The sequence below is a fragment of the Phycodurus eques genome, chromosome 10, assembly GCF_024500275.1.
Source record: "Phycodurus eques isolate BA_2022a chromosome 10, UOR_Pequ_1.1, whole genome shotgun sequence".
Classification (NCBI taxonomy): domain Eukaryota; kingdom Metazoa; phylum Chordata; class Actinopteri; order Syngnathiformes; family Syngnathidae; genus Phycodurus; species Phycodurus eques.
In genome coordinates this window covers 27,133,036-27,145,406 of record NC_084534.1, presented here as the reverse complement: position 1 = coordinate 27,145,406, position 12,371 = coordinate 27,133,036, and the positions used below count along the sequence as shown (strand labels likewise).

The window sequence follows — 12,371 nt, the reverse complement described above, 5'->3', positions numbered from 1 at the left end:
GTAGCTGTCTCTGAGTTGAGGGGGTAGGGTTTGTGGTCAGGGTTTGGCATTAAGGGTCAGGGATTAGACACTCTTGAAACCCTAGCCTGAACCTTCAACTCGGTGACAGCTAAAATAGTTAATTAGTTTGTTATTTAGAGCGCTCAGTGCCATGAGACACACAATTGCGATTTTGGTAATCCGTAGGTTTTTACGAGAGCAGGTGATTGGCCTACTGCCCAACCCTAGCACCTGGTATTCCTCGGTGGTCTTCCATTCAAGTACTAATCAGGACCGACCCTGCTTAGCTTCTGAAATCAGACGAGATCGGGCATTCTCAGGGGCTACAAGTGTGCCCTAACGTTATCCTTGTACTGCTAATTCACTTTACAGCTCAGTTAAGTCTATTCAGTTATTTATAGGGAAAGAAGACAATGCGTCTTATCCTCAATCTACTACCATGAAATCTATGGTTTCAAAAGAGCAGATGCTCAAAATTTCATAGAACAGTAGTAAATTATTTAACAAGAATCTGTGTTTCAGGTCCTCCTTCTCACAATCAAACTTTTAGAGACCACTGGTCAGTCTATCTGAAGTCGCTGTGGTTACTTGGAGGGTCCTTTGTGGCCTCCTCACCCTTCTCCTGGCAGGCGGTGTATATCCTCGCCTTGATGTTCTCCGGTTCTCGTCGCTCTGATCTCAGTTTGAATCCATGAATGCTGCAGTCAGGCAGGATTGTGGATACCAGATAGGGCTTTGTGTTTAAAAAGAAAGCAACGGGCTACATCAGCGTTTACTCAGATGTAGCCAGCCAAGACAAAGCCAATTAGCTCCCCTCCGGAGAGACTCACAGTGCTATGCTCATCATTTTATACAATGGCGAGAGGGGAAAAAAAATTGGACTGTTTTACACTTATCCCTCGAGGAAGAGGTTGAGACAATCTCACTTCATGTCTCGAGGTGCTCACTTTTTTTTAATATATACTTTGCTTTTTCAAACATTTGGTCATCATTTCACAAGTATTTGTTTCTAGCGAGTCTTATCTCAAATATGATGAATACTACTTGTGTTGTCTTAGCATCAATGAATGGAGGTTCGCTTGATTAATGGAAGAATTTGGAAGGATAGGGATTAGGTGGACGGATGGATGAATGGTAGAATTGTGTTGCCAGGGGCCTTGCAGCATACATAGGACCCAAGGCTTCAGCCAGGTTAAAGATTTAAAGAAAATGAATTAATATAATTTTGGTGATACCCTTCACCTAATAATCAGAGATTTTGGGCCATTCGTAAAACAGTATCTGACCACTTTCTGATCATCAAGCCAATTTTATTCTCACAAATAGAACCAAAGTAAATACAAAATGCAATTTCTCACCAACACAGAGTCAGTTGCGTATAAGATATAATTCATTGTGCGGGTTCACATGAAACATCAGAAACATACGTCCATCAATCCATTCCAATCCACTACGTATATTCTGTTCAGGGCTATGATGACGCTGGTGCTAATCCCGGCTTTCTTGTGGCGAGAGGCGGGGTATACCCCGGCCTGACAATCGGAAACAGTCCGCTCCAATTGAACTACCTCTAATTGATTCATTCCTGATGATTGCTGTCCATGGATGAATGAAAAGTAGAGGCTTGAAGGTCATAATTGTGGTAGCAGATGTTGCCGAGGGACGTCTGGAGCTTCGTACAAGTTTGGAATTAAACTGTTTGGAATTCGTTCGGCATCTTCTTTGACTCTGATGTGCTATTTCCATCAGCGTTACAGCTATTTCAGTCAGTCACACCGAAGCAGCCTAAATTAGCATGTAAAGCCCATGGTTAGATGTTGAGTATGCGGACAATGCATCCCAGCAGTGACAAGGATTGCGTCAAGGGAGCTCGTTCTCCTCGTAAATACACACTTTCCGGCAGTGGCTGTGGACCAGCAGCACGAACGAGGACGAGATAACATCGAGGCACAGCGGATGACCTTGTCGTTATTACTAAATATTTATGTCCTGGGCAATAGCTCGGAAACTGTCCTGTTTCTTTTTGGAACAACTTATAGTTGAAGCCACTGTATTCTTTAACTGTTGTTGTTGATTAATGAACTTGTTCATATTTTAGTGAAAAAATACAATCCATTCGGTTAACTATCATCACAAATCAGCAAAATTATTAAATGATACGACATCTGAAGCCACCAAGGAAAAACTCTTATTACCATGTCAGAATATTATACAGTTGACCATACTGAAGAGAAAACGGTTCAGCAGCTGAAACCATCAACGAGCTTTGTTGACTCAATACCATCTGACTTTTTCAAAGCTATTGTGAAGTCTGTGCTAGCTGATTTCCAGCAAATAAGCAAATTGCTCACTTCAGTCAGGCGAGTTTCCTAAAGCTCTTAAAGTAGCTGTCCTTAAGCATCTTCTAAAAAATAGAACGCTAGACGCTTCCATGTAAGCAAGCTGTAGACCCATCTCAAATCTCCCTTTCATAGCCAAGATTGTTGAGAGTTATATTTAATCAGCTCAGCGGTTTCTTGAACTTAAATGGACTTTTTGACAAATTTCAATCAGGTTTCTGAACAAATCACGGTACAGAATCTGCTCTTGTCAAAGTTCTAAATGATATAAGGTTGAATACTGACTCGGGAAAGGTGTCACTTCTGGTCTTGTTGGACCTCAGTGCGGCTTTTGATACGGTGGCTCATAATATACTGCTGAACAGGTTGGAAACGTGGGTAGGACTAAATGGAACAGTCCTTAAATGGTCAGGTCCTACCTGGGGGAAAGGAGTTATTATTTTTATCTCATGCTTTTTAGAGCATTTCCACTTTTAAATTACAACCCTAATTCCAATGAAGTTGGGACGTTGTGTTAAACATAAATAAAAACAGAATACAATTATTTGCAAATCATGTTCGACCTATATCAGAATCAGAATCATCTTTATTTGCCAAGTATGTCCAAAAAACACACAAGGAATTTGTCTCCGGTAGTTGGAGCCGCTCTAGTACAACAGCAGACAGTCAATTGACAGAGAACACTTTGGAGACATAGTGAAAAACAGTCACTGAGCAATAAAGGGTTCCTAGTTATCTGGTAATGCCGGTACAATTATTATTTTTTTTTTGACAATTGTGCAAAAAGATGCCGAGTCCTCTAGCACTAGTTTAATGACTAATCTCGCAATAGTCCGGCTGCAATGACCATTGTGCAAACGGCGCAGAGACTTCAAGGAATGTATGCAGTTTAAAGTGACTAGTAGCGTGTTAATCTGGGACAATGTTGATTGTGCAAATGTTGCAGATTTAATTGAATAAACTACAAAGACAAGATGTTTAATGTTCAAGCTGATAAACTTGATTGTTTTTAGCAAATAATCATTAACTTAGAATTTTATGGCTGCAACACGTTCCAAAAAAGATGGGACAGGTAGAAAGTTGAGGAATGCTCATCAAACACCTGTTTGGAACATCCCACAGGTGAACAGGCTAATTGGGAACAGGTGGGTGCCATGATTGGGTAGAAAAGGAGTTTAAAGAAAACCAACATTGAATGCCAACATTGAATGCCCGTGACCTTCGATCCCTCAGGCGGCACTGCATCAAAAACCGACATCAATGTGTAAAGGATATCACTGCATGGCCTCAGGAACACTTCAGAAAACCAATGTCAGTCAATACTGTTCGGCGCTACATCCGTAAGTGCAACTTGAAACTCTACTATGCAAAGCAAAAGCCATTTATCAACAAGCCAGCTTCTCTAGGCCCGAGCTCATCTAAGATGGACTGATGCAGAATGGAAAAGTGTTCTGTGGTCCGACCATTCCACGTTTCAAATTGTTTATGAAAATTGTTGATGTCATGTCCTCCGGGCCAACGAGGAAAAGAACCATCCGGACTGTTATGCATGCAAAGTTCAAAAGCCAGCATCTGTGATGGTATGGGGCTGTGTTAGTGCCAATGGCATGGGTAACTTACACACCTGTGAAGGCACCATTAATGCTGAAAGGTACATACAGGTTTTGGAGAAATATACGCTGCCATCCAAGCAATGTCTTTTTCACGGACGCCCCTGCTTATTTCAGCAAGACAATGCCACACCACATTCTGCACATGTTACAACTGCGTGGCTTCGTAGTAAAAGAGTGCGGGTACTAGACTGGCCTGCCTGGAGTCCAGACCTGTCTCCCATTGAAAATGTGTGGCGCATTATGAAGCGTAAAATACGACAATGGAGACCCCGGACTGTTGAACAGCTGAAGCTGTACATCAAGCAAGAATGGGAAAGAATTCCGACTACAAAGTTTCAATAATTAGTGTCCTCAATTCCCAAACGTTTATTGAATGTTGTGAAAAGAAAAGGTGATGTAACACAGTGGTAAACATGACCCTGTCCCAGCTTTTTTGGAACGTGTTGCAGCCATAAAATTCTAAGTTCATGATTATTTGCTAAAAACAATCAAGTTTATCAGTTTGAACATTAAATATCTTGTCTTTGTAGTGTATTCAATTTAATATAGGTCGAACATGATTTGCAAATCATTGTATTCGGTTTTTATTTATGTTTAACACAACGTCCCGACTTCATTGGAATTGGGGTTGTATATTTCTTCCACTGTACACTGTTGTAATTGTACTTTTATTTTTTTCTCTTTGTTTTAAATATTTACAAGCTGTTTTTTTTTTTTATGGCTTTGAATCATGTAAAGCACATTGAGTTACCTCGTGTATGCAACGCGCTATATAACTAAATTTGCTTTGCTTTGCATATGTAATCCATGCTTGATTTTCTTTTGGTCATTTGATTATTTCAAGAAACGCACATGTACTGTTCATATTTCCTACCAACTTCGAATGCATGCAAAATGTAGCTAAACCAATGAAAACATGATTTCGAACAAGTTTTCACAAGTATCTCCAATGGCCGCCATAACTGTCCTTCAAAACACCTTCTTCATCTTTAGACCACGCCGCCAATATTTACTTTTTAAAGACCAGCAAGACAAAACAAAACAAAAGCTGTTTTCATTACCAAGTGCAAACGACCTTGGATGAACCTTTTGAGCTGATTGGCTGTGAAATGCTAGATTTCTGCTTAACGACACAGCATGTTTTTGTAATATCCATGTCTTTAGACGATTCTTATTCATGGAATTGTTGTGGAATTTGCATGTTCTCCTCGTGCTTGTTTGGGTTTTCTCCGGGTACTCGGACTTCCAAAATCATGCATGTTCAGTTATTTGTAATGTAACAACTTAACATAATTGAAATGTTTTCCCAGGCTCCCGGAGGTTCGGATCTCAGACAATGGACCGTACGAATGCCACGTGGGCATCTACGACCGGGCAACCAGGGAGAAGGTCGTGCTGGCGTCAGGGAATGTTTTCCTCACCGTCATGTGTGAGTACTATCCTCTTTTGGTCAGACTTTGAAAACAAAATCAACATGCTCTACTCACTAGCTCGTGGCTAATCCTGGCTATGATCCAAGGAAAAGATTTGCTTTCTCATCCACAGTGAATCCCCGCTTATTCCTGATTTGCTATTCACAAATTCACCAGTGACTTTTTTTCTGTGGAGCACCATCCTCAGCTATTTGATGAAAAACTTGCCAATTTCTGGAATCGCTGTGTATTTTGGGGCTTTTCCTGTAACACTGTAAGAATGGTACATTTTGGAAATACTGTATTCGATTGCATTGCATTGCATTACATTGTGACATTATGCTGAGCACACACACACACACACACACACACACACACACACACACGCGCGCACACACACACACACACACGTCTCTGTCCTGACCTTGGTTTCTACAGATTTGATTTCAAGGCCAAGATATTTGACCCAGACAAGACAAGCCTGCTGACTGTCTTTAAATATCTCTCAAACGTTTGGACTATATTCAAGGTCATTATTTGGTTCCCAGACCACAGCTACGCTACCTACGCTAAAACTAGCTTGAGGTTGTGCCTACCGGACCCAAGTTAAATCCCAACTCTCCTTGTCAAAGTTGTAAGTGTCGGCCGAGGGTCTCCTCACCGGGTGCTTCTCGTTGTACGCGTTGCGCACAAAGAAAGTGAATGATGCAGTCGTCGCGACGACCGAAGCGTCCCCCGACTCAGCTGGGTCCTAAATTACCGCTCGGCTGGAGACGGAGACGAATGGCCTCTGGCATGGTGGCTAATTGCCGTCTAAACTGAAACAGAATTATTCATAACCTATTAGTGTGTCAAGTTCAATAGGAAGTAGAAGAGTGGAAGGAAGCAAAGAAATTGAAAGAGCCAGGGACAGGGAGAGGAAAAAAGTTTAATTAATAGCAAGCAATACACAGAGTATTTTAATTTTTTAAAGGGCTTCATAAATAAGAATGATCATTTTAATGATTCCGCCTGCCAAGAAATGCAGTCATCCAATTTTAAAAGGCTAAACCCTGAACTGTTGCTACCTTCTGCTGGTGTCCTTTATCGCCTGCAATGTTGGAAAAGACCTTGCTTTTTTTCGCCAGTGTTGAATCCACTATGAACTTTTTCGCCTTAGTATCGTGCACATTTGCAACTCAAGCTATAACAATGACTCCTGCAGTGTAATAATGTATAGATCTTAAATATAAAGTAATTAAGATTATATTGGCTTTTTTAAAAGCACAGTAATACCCCCAGACAGTTCCAGCGACATAATTATGAACATCCTTTTTCTACATTGCACTGTACGCCCATAAGTACCGCCAGCTATTACTCTCTATGGCGGCGCATGAATATAAATGAAGCCACACCAAGCCATTTATTTTAACACTCGAAGACAATTCACGAGGATGCAAACCTATAGAATACAACAAACACACGATTAGTAAATGGTGAGGTGGTGACGCAGCAAGTTCATCTACCGTTCCCAATCGTCTTTTGTTTCATTACAATAAAAAAAAAAAATCACACTTGACAGCGTTGATTGAGTCCAAATTGTATTAATTTTTTTCCCCCCCTCTCTCTCCTGATTCCTTTTGATCAGAGTTTGATCAACGCCAGCATCCAAACGCTGGTGGGCGCCGAACAAGTGCGCCTAGACCGCTCGCAGAGGAGAATCTCAGTTTGCATGTAAATGAAGTCGCTTGTTGCTAGTTTTTTATTTCCATCCATGTTGCATCGTAGGAACTCCTGGCATATTTATTTATATCAGATATTTATTTTAGAAGCCCCTTGCCACATCCTGGATCCTTTCTTTTTAGAAACATTGTAAATAGTAATTGTAAATGTATTCACTCCTAGTAATTAGGTGTTCAACAAGACTTAAGAATACGTGAACAACTTGAGTAATGCCACACTGGTTGCTGTAAAAATGTGCCTGTTTCCTTATTTGTATATTTATGAGTATGAAGTGACCCTTGTCTGTGGGATTTTTGTGGGACTGACGTTTCAGGACATTAACGTGGCATTTCAATATATTGTGATTCAATTATGTCGGGGTGGGGGTTCTGACCCATCACCAATCACATAAAATAGATATTTCATCGTGCGGACAGAGACGTATCCATCTTCATGAAGCTAAGGTCGTAATTTCAGGCTTTGCGGCCGAAAGGAATCAATATGTCTTTTGCCATTGTTGGAGATTGGGTCATTATTTGTTATTACCCAAAGTGATTCCTACGCTACGTTGGAAAGCTGACAAGGAAAGGTCATTTGTCTCCTCAGTCTTAAATTTAACCTTGAGAACCCAAGGGTGCGGTCTGCTAACCGCTGTGTTATTGTCTTTTTTAAACAAACCAAAAATCTTTCCACAACATTGAGGAAGGAGAATACGTCGGTATTTGGAAGCACATGGAGACGAGGCGCGGAGAGGCTAATTACCTGCTCATCCCACAAAAGCGGGATTTGCTTGAATAATTGATGACCGACTTTAATTAAGTGCTGCGAATATTTCTCCGCTTGTCTATAAATCGGCGGGATTAATGGCATCAGAGTTGGCTTGTATGGAGAAGAGGCTGCGTGCGCGCTTTGATGGATTGCCGCGGAGGGAACGTGAGGAGAACGTGTCGGGCGACATCGACCCAAAGATGGCGGCCTGATTTGTATTTTTTTTTTTCGACCTTTTTCCAGCTGAGCCCCTTGTTCAATCCTTTCCTGATATCATTTGCGATTAGTCTGTCACTTACCCTGCGCCTTAGCTTTTTTTTTTTTTTTTTTTTTTTTTTTTTGAAGTTCGTCGTTTACTTTGTAAGTCTCGTGCGAAAGCAACGACATGACAGTTAGCGACAAGCTGATGCAGCTACAAGCGTTGTGCCCTAATTTTATTGTTCTCTTGTCCTCCGGCATCAATTCGTCTCTGTACTATCAACACCCCCACTTCTTTTTTTTGTTTGTTTTTTTGTTAAAAGAAGAAACGTACGCCACTCTGTAACATAATGGTTCTTGACATTCAGTGTAAACGACTGGGTGACGTGACAGCGCCAATAAATGTGCTGGCTCAGAGCCCCGTGGAGGAAGGAAGCAAGAATGAGAAGATGAATTATTAAATGTTTATCTTTGAGCGAAACCCTGGGGTGATGAGTGAGTGAGAATATAAACAGCTCACAAGCTTCCTGAAGGATTTTCCCACCCGACGCTAAACTGGCAGTCCGGGCATCGTTGTCTGTGATCAAGACTTTGCAGTCTTGAATTGCTTGTTCTTTTTTAAATTATTATTTAACAAAACGTGAAGACTAAAACAGCAGAACCGCTTCATGTTGTTTTGTTACAATTGACCTAGAGTCATTTTGAAATGTTTTTCGCCATGCACACGAACCCTAAGGAGCCATCGGCGAGGTAACCCCGTGCACCATAATGGCGGCGACGTCTTTAGTTCGGTCTGCTTACACTTTCCCGCGCAGAAGAGAGGAAACAAGCGGCAAATGCTTGCGTCGTCGTCCTCATCAGTTTCTCTTCTGCCGCTTTGGAGCCCAGGCGGCATCTCGAGACGAGGGTGGAAAGCGCTACATCTGCATGCGTACAGTAGAGCAGCAGTGTCTTTGTCAAGATTAGCAGAGGCAGTCCTTAAAATTCCCAGGGAAAATATGAGTTCAGCATGCAAAACCACCGAAATTGCTTACTGACTCCACTTGACATATGTTTTGACAGTGGTGGAGGTACTGTACTGAATATGCATTGATTAAAAAAAGTATACGATCGGTTTTGGGCATGTTGGAGTGTGTGAGGCTTCTCCTAAAGTGGTCTTAATTGCAGTAAGGGCTTTTACATTCCATAGCTGCATGCACCGCATGAATGATTTTTAGTTTGAACTGGAAATTGAGGATGTGCAGTGCAGCAGAGTCTTTCAGAAAGAATATCTGTGCCACGACGCCGATCGATCGCTGATTTGTTTGAGTTTAGAAACATCTTTTCATATTACTTCACATAGAAAAATGAATGAAATCGACTGAATTTGGTCCAGGCTGAAAACTCTCAAATATTTTAAGTTTCTTAATTGTCACACAAGCATAAACAGAAGTTTAATGCTATATAAATAAAAATAATGTAGCACGGTACACGCATATATACATGGTGATAAACTTGATGCATTGCACTTTCATTCACGTGTAAAAAAGAAGTGCTCTACATTCAAATGTAATAACAACCGATTATGTTGACTTTAACGCATAATAGTTGCGGTGGCAAAAATCCGGCAGGAGATTACTGCCCGGGAGGTGAGTCGCTTCACATTACATCAAACAGCTGATTTTGCTGTCTTGACATGTCTTCTCATGACTTGTCGTCACTTCTTTGTGAAGCCTCTCATTTGAACCCGGAACCTGCTGCGCCTGTCACTCTTTGGCATTTATGTTAAAGAGTTTGGAAACGAAAGTGTGAATTGTTGCAACGAACAAACTGCACTGACCGTGTGTGACATGGACAGATATTTATCAAACACCTGTAGGGCAGCACGGCAACAACTGACGGTCGCGACCGTCATGTAGAACCTTTCCTTGGCTCCGACAGTGAGACGATCGCCCTTGCAGAGCAGCACTGCTGGAGCTTTTTGCAAAGATCCTTTTTCGTCCGTCGCCCGTCTCAAGTTTGCAGAGGATGACGGCGGCCTCGCCTTCAGTTTTGTTAGCCTTCATACACACAACAGCCAAGCCTCAATGGTAGTTTTTGCAGGGTTGCAATCGGAGTTAAATAACATCACTCTGCCACCTCCTGGCTGATACCGTAGCCTTATTGGGGACATTGCGGCCACCCACCAACCATCCAAAACTCCGTCCGTCAGATGCCGAGCCTCTTCAACTGGCTCCTCTCGATGAGACTCTACTCCCTGATGACTGGCCTTTCGGCCGCTTGCATCCTTGATGTTGTTCTTTCGGTCACCGTCCGCAACTTGTAACCACAGGTCTGGGTGGGAACGTAGCTCGACCGGTAAATCCAGAACTTCACCTTTAGCCTCAGCTCCTTCTTCATTGCGACAAAAAAATGTACTGTAAATTTGGGTGTTTCTGAGCTCGACAACAAAAAGTTGTTCTTTGTGAGATTGGTTAAGAGTGGGTGAATTACACCTGTACGCATGACCGCAAGCCTTCGGAGGATCCTGCATTGTGTCGGTCAGTGATTCTCAACTGGTGGGTCAGGACCCAGAAGTAGGTCGCAGAACCATGATGGGTGGGTCGCGGACATGTGGAAAAAAATGACATGCAGTCCACGGTTTACAACAGTTCCGACAGCGCCTAACCTAAACCCCTTGGGATTTTTTTCTTGGGCACACTGTAAACTGAATTTTCCGCTGTGCTTGTCAGACCGTGACAATTGCTTTCAACACAACAGGTTGGAAGTGTCAGGTGTTATATTTTGCTATTCCCTTTCACACAGACAGCCCCGCATGTGTTACGACTCTGATACTACTTCCAAAGCGATGTAATTGCCGGGTAGACTTCATCCCCTCTGTGTACTCCGCTACCTTTCACACAGAACAGTAAAAAACAAAAATGACCAAGGTTGTTTTCAGTGCAAACTTGTTGGGCCTACCTGGCAAAACTTTGAGCAAATCAGCACATTTCTGAAAAAGAAACACAGTTAAAACACAGAACACATCTTCAAAGTATTCCCATAGTCTTTTAACGCATCACTTTAGAATAACCTTGTCTTGTCTTTCATGATTCCTTTCATGGTTCTCTGGCTTATCCTCAGACGTGGGTGTCTGATATGGAATACAACAGCTCCCCTGATGTCTCCTCTTTTGTTCTCAGCACACTGTGAAGTGGAAGCTTGGTTCCTTGTGGCACATCACCCCCCCGGCCCATCTCCCCTTTAGCATGTCTTCATCACTTGCTCTCCCAACCAGGTCCCTCCGCTCCATCAAGGGAGGCCACAGTGGAGAAGCAGATAAAAGTCTCTGGACCATTTACATCGCTATCACCTTCGCTCGATACCTCATCTTTTTCCCGTTTTGAGCGATAGCCATAAAAATAGTCTGGCTTTGACAAATTTGACAAAACTTATCAGACGGTCTTGTGATTTTTCTCTTGTAACGGCGAATCGGTTCAACCTCTCGAGGAGGGTGTGCGTTTTTTTTTAATTAAACTTTCGAGAGACTAACTCAGGGCCATCTGTGACATGAAGGATGTCAGCTAAAAAGTGCGGGCAAGGATGAAAGAAGGCCCGTGTGTCTTGTCGAGGCTTTAATAGCATTTCCCCGGGATGATTTGATATATTTTTATCTTTTCCCGCTGTCTGTTGAACTTTTTTAAATTTCTTTTTAATTATAACAAAACATATGAAATCACCTGCCTGCTGTTTATAGCCGGCTTTGTGATGAATTTTCAGATGCTTGCGGTCAATCTCCTCGCTGTGCTCGCTTATCAGTAGTTGATATTCTGTCTTCCATTGAAGCAAAGATCTTTTATTAAACCAGTAATGGCGGAAAAATTGTGAAATGTGACTATTGAAATGGGATATTTGATCTTGTTGGGTAGCGTCCATTAAGCATCTAATCCAAATCTAAGAATAGTCACAATCGTGCAAGACCATAAGTGATTTTGAATACTTGCAACAAATTGAAAGCAAAAGGAGACAAGGGTTATCGGATTTTTTTTTTCACAATTTAAAAATGTTCTCATGTGTCATTATAACATCCTTCCATCTTCTGTACCGCTCATCCTCACAAGGGCGTCTTAATAACACGTCTGTCAAAATAATAATATGCTATCGTCACCTTTTAGCCACTTGAGGGGGGATGGTCCTGTCTTGTTTAAATTTGCTGTTGCTCACCCCACCGCCTTTATTGTGGACCCAATGCCAAGTATGGCGTGAGTTACCATGACGACTGGGCAAGTGGCTAGCCTGGAGTGTGCCGAAAAAAGGCAAGCGCCCATAAAGACGGTCAAAGCATCAAATGTATTTTCACTTGTGGCGAAAGCACGTCATCA

At 42.1% G+C, this 12,371-nt stretch overlaps 1 protein-coding gene across 3 annotated transcripts in view; it reads left to right on the top strand.

Moving 5' to 3' along the window:
• Positions 1-12,371, top strand: part of igsf21a (immunoglobin superfamily, member 21a) — a 168,681-nt gene that overhangs the window by 92,493 nt on the left and 63,817 nt on the right. For all 3 annotated transcript variants that reach the window (XM_061689109.1, XM_061689108.1, XM_061689110.1), the window contains exon 4: positions 5,263-5,381. In XM_061689109.1, the coding sequence (XP_061545093.1) occupies positions 5,263-5,381 (119 nt within the window). The remainder of the gene's footprint in view (positions 1-5,262; positions 5,382-12,371) is intronic.